The sequence below is a fragment of the Bombus pyrosoma genome, linkage group LG3 (assembly GCF_014825855.1).
Source record: "Bombus pyrosoma isolate SC7728 linkage group LG3, ASM1482585v1, whole genome shotgun sequence".
Lineage (NCBI taxonomy): Eukaryota > Metazoa > Arthropoda > Insecta > Hymenoptera > Apidae > Bombus > Bombus pyrosoma.
In genome coordinates, this window is record NC_057772.1 from 12,642,498 (window position 1) to 12,664,546 (window position 22,049).

General features: G+C 32.6%; 1 protein-coding gene across 1 annotated transcript in view; it reads left to right on the forward strand.

Moving 5' to 3' along the window:
* Nucleotides 1–22,049, forward strand: part of LOC122565889 (division abnormally delayed protein) — a 248,669-nt gene that overhangs the window by 7,877 nt on the left and 218,743 nt on the right. The window contains exon 2 of the mRNA XM_043722372.1: nt 8,789–8,929. Within this exon, the coding sequence (XP_043578307.1) occupies nt 8,789–8,929 (141 nt within the window). The remainder of the gene's footprint in view (nt 1–8,788; nt 8,930–22,049) is intronic.

Consider the following 22,049-nt stretch of genomic DNA (forward strand, 5'->3'; position numbering starts at 1 on the left):
TTAGGCAAACGATTACGAACATTTGAGTATTAATAAAAATGAGTAGCAAACGCAGGTATTAAAAGTTTTAATTTCAGGTGTGTTAATCTTCTTGTTGTTGGTTTTTCTTTCATATGCATTTATCAGTGCGTACAACAGGATTTATGGCAAATGAAGTTTTAGACTACTGAAATTCAGTATCATGTTTGTTAGTACCTAGAAGAAAAAATGTTTAGAAGCACAATAATATTCACGATATTGCGGTTTATTTTAATTTTCAGCCGAACAAAACTGTTTGATAATTAAAGTTGATTCGATGAAACTGACAAGATAATTGCGTTAAAACACATTGAAATTAATTGCAGGAATTATTCAACCCTGTCTCGGATAGTGTTTATTTTATTTTCATGTTTTTTCGTATGCAAGGTCTGTTCTTTGTAAACAATGAACAAGATATATGTATGTGTATATGTGATATATATATATATGTATGATGAGAATTGGATAATTCGTGTTAATTGAAAGATTATTTGCTTCAAAAATCCCTTGTTTTAGGTAACTTAGTTATTATATTTTAATATAAAAAATAATAGTTTGTTATGGAATGTATCGTTCAATTTTGTAATAAGATCGAGTATTTTTTTTACAAATCGTTTACACTAATACGTATACATAGATAGTCCTCAACACTCTTCTCGTAAATGGTAGAATCCGTTAAAAAGATTGAGAAGAGGAGCTAGTTTGGCTATTTTTTAAATTTACCATAGTTTTTGCATAATGACGAGAATAAGGATAACGTTGACAACTTCGAAACGCCCGAAACAAACATATAAACTACCTTGCACTCGGAACGTTTACTTTTAACGAAATCCACGTCTATCCTCTGCCATCTGAACATTATGGCTAGACCGCAGATATTTATGCAAATTCATATATCCATGAACGTGAATAAAGTAATGGAATTTAAGCAGAGGTTGGTTTCCTCGTTTAATATTATAATGAATATTATTTTTTCCGTATTTTGTATATTTTTACATATTATGTAGATTCTGTAGAATTTTGCATCTTTAAATTTACCAAAAATGCAGAAGAATCTGCGGTCTAGTTATGGCTTGATCGTATTGCGAGAAATGTCCTGTATACGATATAATGCGTCGTGTGGTTTCGGTCGTGTAACGGTGAAATAAAGCAAGCATGTTATCGGAATTGTTGCGAAAACTGCACGAAAGTCGATCGATAAATCGATATTCTTGCGGGAAAATATAATTTGTCGTGTTGTTCGTCTGTTTATCCCTAGTCGGGTTATTCTTAGGTAAGCAAATACTGAGCCCTCCTGTCCGTCCGAAGAATCGGAACGTCTTCGTTTTCTCTTCGATACCGTCCTAGAGCATTCCATAAAATCGGCGTGGAATCGTAAAGTTCCCTGTCACGAGAGACACTGTCCCGGTGTCCTTCCCTTTTCTCTTTCTCTTTTTCATTCCTGCTTCGGTTCTTTTATATTCGCTACTAGGAATACCTTGACCGATCTAGGTAGCGCCACACAGAATAGCCAGGTATCCAGAAAAAATCTTCTCCTGTTTTTCCGTTACGATTTTTCATGATTCATCGTCCGCCTTCTATTGTTTGACTCTTCTGACGGGTTATACCTTCCGAACACACACACACACCAATTTATCGTTTTCAGTTTGCGCGCGAATGATTCGTCAGCAGGGATGAATAATGGGCTGGCTGCACCGTTTTCAATGCTTTTCGTGTTTCTTTCAAATATTTGAATCTATTTCTCATCGTTACGGTGTATGTCCATATGATGTAATTTAATCTGTGAGTAATGTTTTTAAATCTGATTGCGAGAGATACAGCGACTTTCGAAATTGTTGCAACGTCCTTTCAAACTGAATAACTTTCTTAATATTGGACCAAATCACATGGACTTTTTCGCCAAGTTAGAAGGATTAGTTCGCTAGATGACGTATAAAAAGAAGTTCAAATAAATTGAAATTGGTCGGGATGAAAAAAGTAAAGATCGCGTTTCTCAATTTATTTATCTTGGACTGTAACGAAAATTTAAACAATACGTTTTGAACATTTATATTAGATATATAGGCGTTGAAAATTTTGTTGAAATCGGTTGATGCGGAAATAAGCGACAGGTGTTGAAAGATGTAGATTTTGGGCAGAAAATCGTGAAAACTGTGATTCTCGTTATTTTTAATCGTTTACAGCTCATGGCGACGTTAATCAATTTCAATAAAATGTTCAGCATATATATAACCGATATATATGTTCAAAATGTGTTGTTTAAGTTTTTGTTACAAGCCCAGGTAAAAAGGTTGAAAAATACGACCTTTACTTTTTTTCTTGGCAATTCCAATTTTTTTCTACGCCATCTAGTGAATTAATTCTCCTGATTTCTCAGAAGAAGGCAAGTCGTTTTGATCAATCTTAAAAAAGTTGTTCAATTTTAAAGGATGTTGCAACAGTTTTGGAAGTTATTGTCAAGTACGCGGCATTTGTTTATCTTTTACGAGATTTAATTTAATTACAAAATTACGAATAAATTGAACTGCAGTGGCTTTATGCTTTATAATCGTCGCAATTACCTGTAGTAGAATATTCTGACGCGATTAAATTGGTTTTGCGAAGACGATATGCAATAATAAAATAAATTTGTAACTATCAAATCTTTTATGTACAATTATTTCGTTACTTGAAAAATTCCTCATTTTTAGATTCCTCGTTTTATGAATTAGGCATTAGATCGAAAAGGAACATTTATGTTGATGGAAAGATTTCAGATGTTAATATAAGTAGCAATATTTAAAAAGTAGATATATGTAGGAGTATGTACATATAACGAATAGTAAAGTACAGAGGATGATCAATTTTACTTTATAAATGCTTCAAATTTAATCTAAAATTATCTTCTGAATGTTCGTTATTCGAAAAATGTTTCAAATGAGACTTGTTCTGTTTCAAGGAGGATGTAATTTAATATAATTACTTGGTTTGTAGGTGGATGCAGAATGGGCATATGAATGTTAAATTTATTTTTTTAAATGGTATCATATATTTTTTAGTTATTTTATTTTTAACGCAATTAAAAAATATAACTATGCAATTAGTTAATCTACGGTATTGCTCTACAATAAAGGAATTTATTTATATAGGGAAACCATTAGTTTTGAAGATGTTTTAATTCTAATGTTGCAAATTTTATTGTATGAAAGGAAGACGCAAAGCAATATTCTTATGTTTCATTCGTTTCAAGTTTTTAATCCAGCTGTGAAGATTTTTCTTAATATGTAATTAGGAGTGTTAGGTAGATGTATAAAATTCTATACCATCATTTATGATATTTATGATGAAATTAAAAATTAAATTATGTGTAGTATTCCATTTAAAAATGGAAACAAGATTTTAACATTTTTTATTATTTATCCTCATAATACAAGATTCGTTATATAGTTTTGGACGTTGTTACAAATGTATTTTAATTGTTCTATACAAATGTTCTACTTAATCAGAAATAATTTACGCAGTTGATTATACAATGTTGCTAACAAAATCATTTATAAGAGCATTGAAAAAGTATTTATTAATATTCAGAACCGTCATTTTCAAACAATTGTAGTTCTCGAGTTCGATAATATTTTATAAATAAATACTTCACTATTGTTCTTTTATAATGGAATTTTAGATCGATATCTATTAAACGAAAATGGTTCACGTTAAAGATAATTACTCGAAGTATAATGGGATCTGCATACCTTCATTAATTTGAATTTCTTAAATGTAATGCTAATTACATGCAAAAATTGCATACTGGATGTAATGTACCCTTTTAGCATGAATTTTTATCAATTGTATAATTAAAGCTATAATGAACACACGTTTTTTTTTCATTATTTCCTCTTTCATATAACTGTAATATACATATACTTACTTGTAGTGAGATAGCAAATTGAGGAGTAACGCTGACATTGTATTAAATGTCTAGCTCGAAAATTGTACTTTGCTAGTTATGATTTCTTAGATATATTTTAAATTATTTAATATTCTATGAAATCATATCGCGCGTAGTGTAAAAGTCCCAAATAAATAACTATAATATAAAAAATATAATAAACAAATAAATTGATACTAAATTTCACAAATAACCGTATATATGAAATAAAAAGAATAAAAAATTGCATAATAGTAGAAGCAAGATATGCGATTCAACGTACTGTACAAGATTGGTGCTTTTTATATTCGGCCAAATCTTTATTATTATTTATGTGGACAATAAATATCTAGGGATTAGTGAAGACGCTGAAATGATTTTAAGCTACGCAGTGTTTCAAGGTTCGACTAATATCGCTGGCAAAAGTAATTTGTAGCCTACATTTAGGTCTTTTAAATTTCGCAAATAGTGTGCTCGGTCGCCTTCTGGTATTTCGGCGGTTGTTGCACTGTGACCGTTTAAGTGGTCCTAAATGAAATTAAATTGAGAGAATCGTCTGATGCTCATCCTTGTGAGTGTTGTAACAAAATGTGTATGCATGCTATATTGCTACGTTACGTCGCAGAATTTTGATTCGTTAAGTGTCCTTAAAAGTGACTAGAAAAAATATTTACGCATATGCTTTCTTTCCAATGAAACGTTTTTTTATCAGGTTCTGCATTTCACTTTTATCACACGAAGATACTACTAAATGATACGAAATTTAATAATGTAATTGGACCTAATTGTTTAGTACGTAAATTGATGTAATTTTTGGCATATTTAATTTTCTTTCAATTTTATCAAAGATGTCAATTTTAGGACGTTATGAAAAATTTTCTTATACGATATACTTTATATCGAGAACACGATAAGAGGCAATTAGCGTTTTGGTTAGTTGATTGGAAGCATTTCGTGTTTAATACGTTTCACTTTCGTTATTTCCTTTAAATGATTTTAATATAGTCGAAGATATAGAAATAATGTTTAAAGAAATTTTTAGAGAATATTAAACTAAACTTAAACTTTAAATTTTGCATCGTTGTATTTCTGTTATAATTTATTCCTTTTTATGAAACTGTTTATAAGGTCAGTAAAGTGTAATTTATATTATATACATAATAAATTAAATTCGCTGTCATTCTCGAATTTACCAACAATTGAACAATAACTCATTTTTTTAACTCTGTGAGTGTACAGCAATTATGAAAGCTAATTTGGTTTTATAGTTCCTGTTCCTCGGTGTTTTGTCCAATTAGGTTACACATAAAACGATTATTATACATTTCTTCGAATTTTTTAATTTCAAAATTCTTTCCCATTTTATGTGTACGTGATCATAAGTTTTACAAATCAAATATGTTATCTGAATATTTTCAGAATTATTTATATTTAGCTTCTAACTATAAAACTAGGTTTTAGCCGAATTCTAAATCATTCATTTAGACTGATAAAGTGTAATGTTTATTTTTATAATATTGCAACTTTGCTTTAAGATTATAAAATATTCTTATACATTATACAAAAGGAAAGAGATAATTTCCTTTTTTAATTATCAACGTATTCAATTTTGTCTTAATAGCCTATATTGAACGTTATTTCTTGTTAAAAGATAGCAATAAATCATCACTTTATCAAATCATAATTATGATAGTACTATTCTCTTTAAAAAGAAACATTAATGATTAATGTACTTACTATCAGCTATAAGATTACCTTCGACCAATTATAAAATGTTATATTCTAAGATACGACAGTAGAAGATAGATATTCGTGTTTCTATTTAAGATGTATTTTCAAATCGTGGTACAGACACACTGTACATTTTTCTCGATTAATATTCTTAGAATGTTTCGTTTCGTTCCAAAGTCACCAAGCATCCGAAACGCGTCTGGAAATCCTACTTTTCATACTTGCATTACTTCTAATTTGTGTAAGTTTAAAAAATGTCCCGTTCATTGTTCGCTTCGATGTTTAATAAGAACGTAATAATTTATTTATAAACAATATTAGAGCTAAAACCATTGAACATTCATGGATTAAAATATTATACATTGACTTAATAAAACTGTTTTGTCACATTCCTCGTTCTTTTCTTCTACTTCTCAACTGATCACAAATAAGTGATAATCTCAATAAGTACAAGGACATTCGAGTATTAATTTCAAATATTGATTGGATAATTCAAACGATAAATAAAGAATGTATTTTTCTGTTGTAAACAATAAAAAATTCTGAAAGTATTTCAAACGTCAAACAATCTTTATTGTTTTAAATTTAAAATTACAGAAAATTGATCCTCCTAAAGCTATTTTATTTTATGTAACTTTAAATGTTTCTCTTGATATTTCGCTTCGTTTTAAGGCACACCACGTGATCGTGTAAAAACTTTCGCGCAATGACCATGAGGGATGGAATTATATGCACGGACGTTGGCGCGTATTGGGTAAAATGGGGCGCACGTATGTAGGTTTGCAGTAAGGACGAACAATTGGTGGCGGGTAGGATGATGTGAAAAGTAGAATGAGGCCAGAAGGACCTATTCGAACGAGTCAGGATCTCTTGAGGATCCCGTTAGCCTCGTTCTATTTGTCCGTTCATGACCCTTGCGACATAGATGCAAGTCTATCGTATTTTATCGAGCAATCGTCGTCGTGCTGTAATTGCACGAGGAGACGCCACGGGATGCAAGACGTCCACTTCGCGTTTTCGTGTCACGGTAAATTGGGCTGTAGAAAGAACCGTCGAACGATTATTGAAATCGTTTTTCACCTTTGCTCGATCGATTAACGTTGAAACGTTCAACGACCAATCCTGTCTACTACGTGCTCCATAAAGCAGCGAACTCTATTTACCTCGATGACGCGTCGTTTGTTAAGCTTTAATGGTGCTTCGATCTCTTTTAAATTGGCGTATAAGCTGGTGTAGGTACTATTTGCCACGAGGTAAATTGCTATTTGCTACACACTTTTCTTTTGAAATGTATTATCATTACTGTGACTTCCTGAATATTTCCCCAGTGAGAATTACTATGTGTTTCGAAGACGACCGTATACCGAACTTAAACATTTGTTCCCTATACTTATTTCGTTCTTACAACAGCTTTCGTCATCGACACTTTGGCTAATACGTATACATTGTACTTGTTTGTGATGTCGTAATTTGCATGCAAAAACAGAATAATATATATGTAGGGGAAGCATATTTTTTGAAGGAACAATTCATAATTTCTAATTTTTTAATGTTTCAATATTGCTTATAATTTTTGTTCTGTATTATTTTAGATATTACCATAGATACTATCAAATATTAAACCATATTTTATTTTTACAATTTCCATATTAGAAATAGAATTTTAATTCCATATGTGAAGTAAATTAAAATCCTCAAGATATTACTTAGATTTAATTGAATAGAATATATTTTATAATTTTCACTATCGTAAAATTTGTAAACATATTTAGTATGTATTTATATATTTAAAAATGCAATTCTGATTTTTTTATTTCATCGTTAATAATATCAGATAGTTATGGCCAATCTAAGTTTTTTTAAATTTATTAGTATGATTTATTAATAGTTAGAAACAGGACATTTTTTACTAAATGTTAGATTATTTAATTTGTAGTACAAGATACAATTTTTTTAATAGTAATAAATCAGATAGTAACATATTTTGGTATGATTAATGAAAGTAGATAAAAACTTTGGTTTGCTAATGAAGTGAAAAAAAGCAATACGAAGATAATCTTGAAGATTATAAGAGAAGATAAGGCGCGACGAGAACATTCTTAATTTGTTCTTTTATTTGTAAACAAGCGTCTGTTTCTTCTTTCATACACATTTGATTGTAATTTATAATATACCTGCACACACATTATTTTACAAGCTTGTACAGGTTTTTATTCTTTTAATATATGCGTAATTTATGCAATGTTTCGAAAAGATGTTGTAATTATACACCTGTATTTTTTCTAAGTTAGAAAAGTTCAAAATTAAAATCATTTTTGCGAATCATTATAAAATTTTTAAATTAGACGATAAAAATTACTTTTTATTTTTCTAAATTTTCCAAATTAATGTTTATAAAATTTTACAAACAATGACTTATCCTACATATCGTTCTTTTGAGGAAGTTACTGCTAATAAATGTATTTGTGCAATATTCTACGAAACAATACTTTCAAGAAATTAATGTAAATTAACATTCTTGATATAATATTTTCAGAAGAGGCTTTCTATCATGTAAAGGAGTAGAATATATACATATATATTACTTATTGGACTTGGTTTACAATTTTTTCTTAATTACCATATGCAAACTTCATGTATCTCTGTCGCACATACTCACCCCCGACATATACACTTTTCCACCCTTCTTACTCTATAACAATCACATAATTAATGCTATACGTTTGTTACCCTCAGAAAGGTAGAATAAGAATAGTTTAAAAAATTATTTAAATTTTTGACAATAGAAATTAAATATAGCTTTAATAGGAGTTACAATGTACTACAAAACCATAACGCGTAAATAACATTAAATTGAATCATATTTTGGTATTGTTTATTACAACAAGAAATAATTTTAATAATTATTTTTAGCAAAGAAATAACGCTTAATCTTGCTATTTTAATTATGGTATATCGTACCATGTAAATTAGTCGTTGCATAAGTAAGAACATAATAATACTACTAGAATATTTGCTATTAATGAAATAATTTAGAAAATTTTGTAATTATATAACTTACCTACATGTATATGTATCTTGGACGAAGTATTCAAGAACTTTGGGTATAAACTCAAACATCAAATTTTATTTCAGCAACTTGTGATGGCATGTGCTGCAACCGGGAGACTGAGGAACAGTTAAGACATCAAGCCAGGGCAGATTTTCATGACTTGATCCATCACCACAGCAGAAGTTTGCAAGGTCTTCTGGCAATAACGGCGGATGCACTAAGGGGTAAGTCCAACATATTCTATCATAAATGGAGTAATTAAAACCTTTCAACAAGCGAGTAAAAAATGGAAATATTCTTTCGTTATATTTTTTGTAAAAAATATCTTCTAATGGAATATGTTTCAAGACGAAAGGACGTAAACCAACTACAATATATTACTATTTAAGGATCTAATTTGTTATAGATACTCTTGAGTCTAATATCTAAAGTACTCCAAGATAAAAAGACATCGTTATAAACATTGGAAACGTATTTTGTCAATACCAATACTGTATTTATTTTAGAATTAATAATTATAATTTTTAACTGGTTTTGCTTCATAACGTAACTAATTATGTATCAGAATATGCTTTTATCTTTTAATCTGATAGCCAAAATATCTCAAGAGGAAATGTGAGATACTGTTACAAATCATTAAGGCCATTATCAATTTTTCTTTATTTTTATTATTTTCTTATCGATGCATTAAATTCGCCATTGACAATGTCAGGTATTTTATCCGAACAAGTAACTGTTACATGTACGAATAATATTTAATTTAAATATTACACCTGATAGCGAAGTATTTCTCATCTCTAAAATTTGTTTTTTTTTTCGAATTTTGCACAAATCTGATCCCCTCATTGTCTTGTAGCGATATACGATTTCTATTGGAATAATGGCATAAGATAACAAGTAGGTTTCTCGTGAGGTGAAATTAACAGACAGCAGTGAGCGATTGCCATAACCACGAGGTTGATCTATCTGTCTTCTCTTTGTTGATTGGGTGAGAAGGAGAGAAACAGCATAGTAACGACAGATCGTTCGAATGGGGCATTTTGTAGCCTTGCTGAGAGTTCCAGAAATGGGATTGAGCGAAACAGTTTCTTAAATTGGCAAAACCAAACCGAGGTAACTATTTTTACGTGCCAACTGGAACGTGCGCACATTCTCTTTCTTCCTCTCTCCCTTTCTCGCTCCTATCTCGCACTTTCTCTATCTATCTTCCTTTATCCCCTTCACCGCTGCTATCATCTTATCTTTCTCCATTGCTTCTTCTTGTTTTCCATCTAGACCTAGCATTTCTCCACGACTTTGGATAAGTACCGCAGTTGGTGATTTACTAAATTCATCCTCGTCGGAATATTCTTCTTTCAAGTTGTTTGCTAGGAATTCTTCTTCTTCTTCCCTTTGTTATCGCCATATTTACGATCAGACGTACTGCGAATCTTATTACTGTGTAAATTAATCAATTTCATTGCTGTCGCAAATGTCTCTATTTGGTAGCAGATACATAATATTAGATATCGTGTTACATATTCATGTTGGAAGAAAACGAAGACGAAGAAAATTCATCTTAAAGATAAAACTTTGGGACTTATTTTATTATTACTATTAAAGGACTAAAGGAAAAGCTGTGCGACATTTTTAAATTCAAATTTAATATTTACAGAATGATATCTTAAAATAAAGAACATATTGTTGCCACAGTTAAAAATTATAGAGCTCTCTATGGACGAAACTGTGTAAAAGTAATTTACCTGTGTTTAAATAAATTATCTGATGCTTCATTTCATAATATGTAGATAATTGTCCATCGTCGATTCATAATATCTTAATTAAACGTTTGCGTCGTAAAATTCGAAAAATTTTTATCACAGAGGAAAGCGGAAGAATTTTAATCCTTTCTGCTCGAAATGACAATTTTCTTGGCACAGTTCTTTTTGTGTCACGTGAATAGGGGCAAGGACATTTATACTTCATGTTTGATACGGATAAAGAAGCGAAACTTGAATAAAAGTATGTCTTATCTTCGGAACGTTATGAAATATATCTCATGTTTGATATTTTACATTATCTTTGTGCTTATACATTTGTGCTTATCCTTGCATATTGTTGTACCTATCCGTACATATTTATCCGCAGTCAGCATATGAGTTTTATAAATTTGTCCACTTTACTTTGTATTCAAAAATATTTTCTTTCTTTTAGTCGCATTTAAAAAGAAATACATACTCAAATATATATATGAAATATACAAAATGATATGATGACAACGATCTAGACAAACTGACGACTACTTTGATATCTTTTAATAAAAAATTCATGGGATGTTTCATTCCAGAAAAAAATTCACCGATTGTTCAATTAAAGCTTAGAGTGCGAATAAAAAGAAAAGATAATCGTTCAATTATTTCAAAAGATATTTAAGACATAAAATGTAAATGTAAATCGATATATTTATTTCTTAGTGACAGTAAAATAAATTCGTTCTCACGAATCTAGTTTTTAATTATCAATCATCGGTGGAGCGAGATACTAAAATGTCTTTCAACTGCAAAGGCTCATGATCCATCGAGTTTTAGTAAATCCCGAATATTTCCTTTCTCTTAAACTGTGCATTTGTTAAAATATGCATACCAGCAGCATCGTTGGAAAATTTCTGGAAAAGCAAAAACCGTAACCGCTAGAAAAAGTCTTGGCGGGAAACGAATGAGCGCGACTAAATATGAATCGAGCTCTCGATAGCAATACTCTATAGATGTACCGCCGATGCCGGTAGCGGTACTAGTGGTGGTGGTTTTCCTAGCTTTTCTTTCAGTTTCTCTTCCTCGCACGTGCCCTTCAGCTTCCCCTCGTCCATTCTGTCTTCTTTCTAGACACGTTCAGCTCGCGTTGCAGCTTTCGAAATTTTTTTACTTTCCCTCGTCTCTTTCTACGCGTTCCACACCCTCGTTCGGTCCCTTTTCGTTACTCTTTTCCATTTTCACCCCTCTATTCCTCTGCCGGTGACTTTTTTCCTTCGCTGCTCGATTCGCTTCGCGATATGACGTAAAAATGGTACGAGTCCTCGGCTGAATTTCACGGAATGGTCTCTGTAAACGCGTGGCCGAGGTAAATTTAAATTCGTAAGCAGGAACTGGGAAATAGCGTAGCTAAAACTACGTGATCGTTGGAATAAGAAACGCGAGCAATGCCGAACTTTCGAAACTTGGCTATTGTCTTCCGCGAAGTTCCCCGATTCGATACCGATGCAGGGAGAAAGCTGAGAATTCTCCTCAGAAGTATAAGAAACCCTGTATGTGATCGCATATTGAATACATACTAAACAATATCGTTTCGCAAAGTTTTTATAAAAATGTCTCGCGTCACGCGTTTCAATTTTTCTAATTTGAGCGCTTATCAAGTTTGTTACGCTTGTTACGCGATTATGAAAGTGACCTAAATCGAGGATCTTAAAAAAATAAACTTATCATTCATTTTGAGTTACGTTTATTAACGTTGCAACAATCTGAAAATATCTTTGCAAAGCAGTAGCAATTGATGATGCTATTGCACTGAGTCGGTTGTTACGTCGTTAACAGAATTCAGAATTCGCGAAACTTTAAATATCTCGAAATGAAAAATATATGACCCAGGTGGCTTTCATAGTCACTGGCACAAATATGATTTATCGAAGCTTTTGTGATTCTATGTTTCATAATATATTCCTTTCAGCTTACTCATTTTTCGATGAAAGTGTTTATCGAAATTATTAATTTGGCTGTTTTTGAGTAAAGGACTGGTAGATCGCTTTAAAATTGTTTAATCTATGAATTTTATATGCAACATTGTATTATTTGAACAAAAGTTTCAGTGAAAAATGATTTATTGGTACAAAATTTTCTGTCCCCTAGGAATTAAATATTAAAAATTTTCAAATCAAATTTTGGCATATCAGAAACATTGATCATCGTGATATTCCAACTTGATAAACTTGATAAACAAGACTTTTCTGTCCAAACGTCGCAAGCTTAATTATCCAAACGATAATTGAGAATCATTTATTAAATCTCGATTTAAATATATTATTTATCTTTTAGTTTTGATATCTTTCAAGATATTTCGAAACTTAATTGCTAGTTTAAATCGTTTATGAATGCCACGAGTAAGAAAATAAATATTAGTAGCTTGGAAAATAATAGTAACCAAAAGCGGAGAAAATAGAGAAAGGTGGAAGGAAAAAGAATAGGAAGCGAAGTATGAGAAATAAACTGAAAATAGTCGGTTTCTAATCCTGGCGAAGTTCTTGCGTAGGTTCTCTCTCTTGACGTTCCATCGTAAGAATAGAAAAGCTTTGCGGAGCGAAGACGATCTATTTAGTAACTTCGTTCGCCATTGTCTCTTTGACTTCGGATTCCTTTATTGTTCTGTAATGCTTTTGTTACAGTTCGTCGGGCTTAAGAGGATTTAGCCATTGCAAGTATCTATGGCTAGTGTAAGTGTAAAGACATGCGTTTTTACGTTTTCAAGAGTAAAACGCATTAACAAGATATATTATCTACCTTTTTTATACGCGATGATAAATTATAAAATTGCGGTTCTTTGATATCATTAGTGTTTAGAATGATTACTGACGAGAAATATAATATTGATTTAGAATGTATTATTTGAATGAATCTTAGTTTTGTGTAAAAAGACACTGCAAGGGTGGCAGTCATTTCTTTGTGAAACAAACCTAGAACACGGTTAATTTAAAAACTCTAAAAATTGTTTCTCTAATTATAAATATGCATATTTTACTCTGCTATCGATGCAATTTACGATATAGTGTATTATATAATGTCATACATCGATATCTTCGTATCATTTCGTATATTTGAAAAATATTATTTATTTCATAGTAATATATTTTACCTAATATTATTTACTATTACGCGATATTAATTTACATAATATCACTGTGTTACATAAACAGGCAATAAAATATTTATAATAAGATCAGAGGCAAAAGTTAGATTAATGAGTTTCATTTAAATTATATCTTGTATACCGGCAATAATTTAAGAACGTCCATACATATATATGGTATACGTATACCCACGTGAAGAAAAGATTAACATTCCATAGAAAAGGAAAGAAAAGAAATAAAACAGTGAAAACATAAAAAATGCAATACCACGAGCCAAAAGATTTTCGAAATTAGACACGTTGTAACGTGAGATGGGCAACGATCTCGAGAAGATTTTGAACAGCCGTATTCGTTTCCGATCCCACGACGATCGATAAACGAACGTTATCCTGCGGTTGCAACGGCAGCGACCTGTCGATTGCACCTGGTCCAGAGAGTGGAGCGTAGTCGCACATACACCAGTTTGGCGCCGCAACACAGCATATCTGGTCCTGTTTGATGTCCAGGACCGGGTTCCACGGTCCGGATCAGGAGGGTTAACAGCTGAGGCGAGAGGGGAACGAGGGAGAGGCAGAGCTCGCTTTCTCGCATCCGTATAAGGTTGTGCGTGCATTGCAACTTGCTATGCTGTTCGGTGCTCTCTCCTCCTGCTCCTCCTCCTCCTTTCTCTCTCTTTCTCTCTTCCTCCCTTTATGGAAAGTACAGCTTGCACGAAACCTCCGGGCCACGAATTTGAGACTGGCCAGCCCATTCGGCCACGCAATGTGCTAGTAGTAATTATCGCGAGAAGGTTGTTTCACCCTGCGGCCATGCTTCTCCGTTGCAAAGCGGATGCATCGTGGATGCATCACGGACGCGTTGATGCCTCGCTAGGTGTTATTCAATTAACAAAACTCTAGAGAAGCGGCTAGACTTTAGCCGTATTCAATTCTAATGTTCATGCGGGTATGGGTGTCTTTTGTCGAGCCGTACCGTAACTCTGTTTGCCGTAATGAGATTAGCTACGCGTCGACAATACGCCGAGAAATTTATTTCTTTGCAAGGTGCGAGTTTCGTATCGGGACACGCTCTCTAACAATGTCTTCATTTGTCCTCGTTTGTCGCTGATAACTGCCTTCGAGCTACCTACCGGATCGGAGTTACCTTTTTAGCGAGGATTAACGCTGTTGATATGAAAGTTGAGAACGTTGTGTATCTTCTGTACCTCGATTGCTATGAAACTCACGGTTGCCTCAATATGATCGTGACATTTTATGACTTGAGAATGTTAGTGTTTTAAGAGAGTTGCCGAGGACGAAGAGTTCACTATTATTGAGGTATATCATACCATTGCGATGAACGAACTTATGGAAATAAATCGTTTGTTGTTTCGAAATTGAACGTTAATCGTGCATCTTGGTAGCAAAATTGAGAAATTTACAGAAAGTGGAATCGATCGGTAACGGGCTTTTAAAAGGCTCGATTGATTCTTGCCTTCGCTTTACGGTTCGATGCAGCGATCTCAGCTCGGAACACGGCCCACGACATCGATTCAAAACGAGTCGATCCATTTCTGTAACTAATATTTCTACCGCAAACAATACGATTACACGGGCAATTAGCTGGCAAGTCGCGGTCGAACCGCAAAACGATCCAGACTTGGAGCAAATCGAGCGAACCCCACGTTCCAGGTATGTATTCCTTTAAAAGGCAGAATGTCGATGGTATCAGTGGGGTTAAAAGTGTTGCCTTCTACATTCCGTTTTCGCACGTGGGGTTGTTAAAACATCAACAAGTACGACCGCTGCGATTCTAAGTGCACTCGCAGTTCCACCCAGCAGGAGAGCGTTGCTATTATTGTTGCTGGTGCATTCATGAGCCTCGACACGCGTGAGACACGTTTCGCGCGGACAATGCCGAACAATGGAGTCTTACCCGGCTATATGGAAAATTATCTCGAGATCGAATTACATTAATGTTTCCATTCCGGACTATTTACGGCTTATGCACGTCAGGTTGCATTCGATTCCCTCGCATTTTCAACGAAATTTTAACGAGTATTTGGAATCAAGACTATCGAGCAGCGGAGATCGGTTCGTTCGGGTTTGGGCATATTTAATGGATGCCGTGGCGGTTAATTTGTATCGCGTAATACGAAGTACATTGTGATGCAAAACGTATGTATTGTTAAATTGAACATCGGACCGTCTATCGTTGATACAAGATGATCTTGATTTTCTGTTAAAATCGATGGCCTTTGTTAAACCCATCGCATCTACAGACGAGATATCTACATTAGAAAGTTAACTCATATAACAAAGCAGTACAAGGATTCTAAATATTGTAGTCTTGTTATTGGGTAATAATTCTTCTTCTTTTATTCAGTATTTGAAAATTTTATTTATTTATTTATTCTTTTAAACCAGATAGCCCTGTCTCTCCGCTCTCTGTGTTACTTCTTTCTTATGCGACCCTGATATCGACGGTCTAAAGTCTGAAACATATTCATAATTTTCTTCATCAATGCTCTGTAAGAAATTAATGTTACTGCTAAATAGTAATAATTAATTCCATTTCCATTTCACTTGTACAAATATCTACAATAGTCGTATAGACAAATCGTGTTTATCTCACTCTGGTCGCTAATAATCTTGCAAGGTGCACGCGACCTTAAACTTTTAATTAAGAAAAAAGAAAAGAAAAGATGGTTGAACTACGTAAATTTTTTCGATAGTTTTTCGAATGTCTAGGTTGGACGATCATAATTTTTATATCTACGATGAGAGGCAAGCGAAGTTTCCTTCTTTGGAATCGTCGGATTAACTTTGGTGACTAACAGATAGAAAATACCAGATATCTTTTGAATTTCCTCTGGCAGTAAAATTCGAAAGACAAGATGTCTCAAGTTTGTCTGGGATATGTTAATGAAAAGACACGCCTGGTATCTCGTCGAAAGTGTCGCACGAAAGACAGGTTGCGTCACGAAATATCTTATCCGTGGATGGGAAAGGGTTAAATGCACGATTAAAAGTTGCCAGCGAACGTGACAACGTCCTCGGAGCAAGCATTATGCACTCGTGTTTTACGTGTGTCTGCAAAGGGTATCGTTGATAGAGTTACGAGCTTGTAATATTTTTAATTGTACGATTCAATTATGTCGGGTCGAATTTCCGTGGATAATTTCAGTGCGAAAAGTTACGATAGACCGCTCGAGACGATAGCGAATCTCGAAATTTTACCTTTGACTCTGTTAAAAGAAGATTGCGGCTAGTGACGTGATTTGAAACAACTTAAATTTCTTCGAATTTATACACATACGCTATAGTTTTAGATTTTTAGGTATGCTAATTTTACAATTAGATTTCGTAGATTTGTATATATTTTTATCAATGTAATTGAACAAATAGAACTTAAGGGGAGATTCGTTTCGTCCATTAAATATTATATCGAGTAAAACGTTAAAAATGGAAAACGTTAATAAGAACTGAGAAATATAAATGTAAAAATAATATAAAACTGATTTACTTCACTTCTCACGTGGTACCTATGTCAGCAATCTAATGAAAAAGAATACTCCTAGATTGGATTAGGAGATCATAAAAAGCAAATAACCTTTGAAATAAACAATGTGTTAATACATAATTCAAATTCTCAACTATTCGACAAATCAAAACTCGGACTCATATTTAGCATGCAGTGGCTAAAATATCAAATCACGTTCGGAATGATTTGAATTCTTACAGTACTAGAAAATCTCGAAGGAACACGGAACGAAGTATCAAACTGAAATCGCTACTTAGCGATAGCAGTCTCAATTAGGAATCTTCGTTCTTGGATCATGTTCTTCCGAGCACGTTTTCGGCTCCGCGTGTGGCGAGCTGCTGGAGGGAGAAAAAGATTTTTGCACGTGTTGGGCGGGCCAGGTCATCGGCCTGCATCGCAGTAATTTATTTTAAACTCATGACAGAACGTCGGACAAAATTTCTCTCGGCGTTGCGCAACGCCGTCAGTTTCGGTTGTCTCTGTCGTGTGTTTATCGTTCTCTCGTGACCAATTAGTAAAATCGGCGCCTGGATAAGAATATTTCATTTCAATTGCTCGCACCTTCAGTTTCCTCACGTTCACTGCAAATATCCTGCGTTACTAATTATAAATACGTATTAGGCAACTATAGAGCTACGATCGTATTAACAGGTTTTGAAACTTTCGCACTCTAATATCGCATTGACGATTGATTAATATCCATACTCGATTTATATTACATATATGTATGTATGTGAAATACGGTTAATAAGGATCAGAAAGCCTAAGATCCTCTTGTAGACTGTGTTTAACTCTTTGAGTGTTCACTAAAATAACCAAACATCTAGGGGCATCGAGGTGTACTTAATTTCAAGATAGTATTCAGTTTCCTCAGATAAATAATCTAAATCTATAAATATAGTCTGTTAATTCGTGATTAAGTATGCAGTTATTCGCTTGTCAATTTGTTTAAAATATATACTGTGACTTGTGAAAATATTTGAACATTTATACAAAAAATTTTGCACGTGATACGGCATAATATGACTAACATAATCACACTTGCCAGTTACTTATTACATTAATAAGTCTTGATATTTAGTTGGATTGCATTTAGTATTAATTATACGGTTACAACACAGTTATTCATACTGTATGTTAATTTTTCAGTAACTGCATATTCGCAATAAATATTTTCTAACTTTCATATGTATTTTTAGATAAATTTCACCAATATATATATGATAACATACTTCATTATAGCGTTAAGGGAATTTCAAATTATTTTATATAACACCTATAATATGTACGAAACAGTTTGCTATCGTAAGTGATTGAATACTTTCGTGAGCCGATAAACGCTCATAAACGATGTACAGACTGAACACTCAGAGGGTTAAGGATGAGCAGTATTTGATGATCGAGTGTTTGGAACATAATCTTGTTTATTTTGCGATATTTAATTATCGTAGTAAAATTGTTAACACTGGATAAGATTTAAATGTAGAAAACAAATTAATTTTGTGTACGACACTCTTTTTCAAGTGGCTTATAATACTAAAGAGAGAAAACTATCTTCAATCAACGTAGAATCTAAAATTATTTTTTTTTCGGAACAGAATATGATTTTAAATTGGCGAATAATAAGCGTTCAGGTATATACGGATCATTAGCTTGCCACTAGAGGATGAAATTGTGGTTCTTTTTGTTTGTAATACCGTAACTAAATCGCATTCTGTAAAAAGTATGCAAACGTTCATATACTTTTGAGTGGATGTGTACACCACCAAGTGCGGATTAGGATTTTGAAAAAAAAAAAAAAAAAAAAAATGATTTCCTTAAGTAAATAAATATTTCATTCATAATATTATTCCGTTACAGTATTTAAGCTAGAATTTTCATATTTAAAAATGGAAGTTACGATCATGATATTCCTATTTCTGTAGGAGAAAAAAGAAAAAAGAAGATAAGCGATATAAGATCACCATACCGATGAATAAAGTGCTCGAAAGATGTCGTTTCACGATCGATTACTTCTTTCAAAGTGACCGTAATATACTTTGTATGACAGTTCCATAAATTAAATTAACAAAGCTGAATATGTATGGACACAGGTTACGCGCGGTTGCATTAAACTTCTGAAGTAGATCTTTTTGCGAAAGAAAGGAATGAAAATACAAGTTTGGTAGCGAGGCGATAAATCGTAGCCATCGCAACTGGGAAATACAGCGCAGATTCCTAAGGCAAAGAACATAAATCATATTTCTGAATATCTGAAAGATTGAATAATGGCATGAAACGTAACGGTACGGCATTCTTTATTACTCTCTTGTTGATTTTCCTGTATTATACGTTTGTAGTTGTCGCCTTCGACTTGCCAGACAACTGTACAAGCTCGATGGAAAATTATATCGGGAAAATCTCGTAGATTGCTTTTTCCATTATATTCCAATTCGTATTCGTATTTCTTTGCGAAGAAGCCTGCTAATTTTTCAATCGATTTTTATCCTCTTAGTACGTAAATAAATAACGTAGAAATCAGACGAATTCAAAGTTTACTGTTAATAATTATTCTTGAGTCGTATTTGTCTCTATCAACAACTATTATAAAATTGGTTGCAAATTGTACATTGGTCCCTTTCAAGAACATAAAATGATAAAGGTGAATTATATTTCTTGAAAATGTCTCTGTATACGCTAAATACAATAAACAAAGATATTCCTTTTGACGAATTTATGAAGTGAATGTAAATACGATATAGATAATAGAAACGAATTAGATATAAATGTGATTTTTATACTGTATAAAGAATTTGTAGCATTTACAAAAACGTAGATTTCACAAGAAGTGGACGAACAATATTTCTACGACAAGTCACTGATTTATTTCCATATAATGAATTCAAAAGATCTCACGACTATTCGATAATAATCATTTTCTGTATAAATGTAGTATATATATGCAGAATATTAATAAACGTATCTATTAGTTATCTGTCATGAAATACACATGTTTCAATAAATTAACAAGTTCATTTTGTTTTTAAATGTCTTAGCTCTATTTTCAACTAATCTCAAGAGAGTACTATGATGTTCTGGTAATAGTCAGCAGATATACGAAGGAATGTAATACACGAAGAAATATATTAATAGCATGTACACATTTACATACAAATTTCGGGGATTATTGTCAATCGTGTCGTTTAATTATTTTGCTATAATAGCTAAAAAACGAAAATATAAGATATGGAATATAAAATTTTGTCGCTTCCTACGTACATTCTCAAATATTTAAAACGACAATTTTTCAGTCTACCTATATAAAGAATCCTTTCTTTGTTTTAATGAAGATTATCAAGGAAATGCTTTAAATCCTATCAAGGACAAATATACCTTTTGTTCGCTCTGGCAATTTTTTATCACTTATCGCTCACTAAACAAACCTATCGTCCTATTATTTTCTCAATATCATTACGTCTTAAGCTGCGTATAATACGCGTTCGTAGCAAAAAAGTAATACGTCAAACGATTTTGGCTTGGAGCAACTAGTAATTTATTACGCGCCGTGATAAATTACGGGAGGTTTATTGCTTTATTCCAAATGAAATTTACGTTCGTAACTGTATATTTACCGTTCTAGAAACACACGGCTCTGTCAATTTGTAAGCTACGTAATTTATCGTCGTATCAGAAATTTACATTTTGCTTCTTCGACATACGAGAATGCGCTTCTGAAATATTACTTTCTGCACGAATCGTCTATCTAACGATCTTGGATGTTAGTTAACGTAACTATAACTTCGAACAGCTATCTAGTGAAAAGGATAATTAATTTCTTCCTGTCAACTTGCATCTTTACGAATAATTCAAGTTTCCACTTTCTTCAAGCTTTCTTGCAAAATGCAACCTACGAACGATCTTGATGCCCTTCTTTTCTCTTGTCCTCTAAGAGAATGCCAAAAGTAGCGTTATTATCGAATTGTTTTTACCATACAAAATAATTTACATTTTCTTAGATGAGTATCATTTGATGAAAAGATCAAAATAAACAAGCAAGCATTTATCATTCGCGCATAGCTAATCGTACACACAACTCCTGGATTCATTTGTCAGTGCTATCTGTATCAAGACAAATTGATTCACCGAGAATTCTTCTAAACACATAAAACCACTTCATATATTCCTTTGATACATTCTGTAATTATTTACACATCGTTTCTTTACTAAATGTTAGCTAACGAGATTGGTAGTGAATAAATGGACAATATTTTATATGTATTTGTATTTATAATTATTACTTTTAAATCAAAATGCATCCATTCCAATCCATATGGTTTATCCACTCTTCGATCGACGAGTTCTTTGATAGCTTCGAGTAGAAAAATTGTTACGTCCTGAGAAGTTCAAAGCGAATGACACAGGTAAAAGACACGTTAAGTCAGTCTTTCGTAAAAGAACAATTTTAAAATTTATAAAATACGTTAATCAATCGCATATGAAAATTTGTCTACGCTGCTGTTTGAGAACAGCCCGCGAGGAGCATAATATATTTAGTGAAATATTTGAAAATTTCGTCCTCGCAATGATCAAACACGGTTGCTCTGATTATATCGATAACATTTGAAACTGGTCTGAAAATGTATATAGAAGCTACAAGATATTTACTACAAATATATATTAGCAAACAAAATAATACACAGCGCGAGTAGCCTTTTTAAACACGTGATAAGTGTTAAGAATAGTTCCATTGAATATTTAGCTTCATCGATATAATGGATAATTGTTTGTTTAAATATATCTGCGAAAAATAACGCAGTATATACTTCTATATAGCTTCTACGTAGCAGTAGATTTTCAAATTTTCCTGGAGCTTTATTAATATAATGTTGTTGGTCGAGTCACATAACAATGCTAATGAAATTCTAGAATGTTTCGTACAACGTATCTACAATATAATATATTCGTAAAAG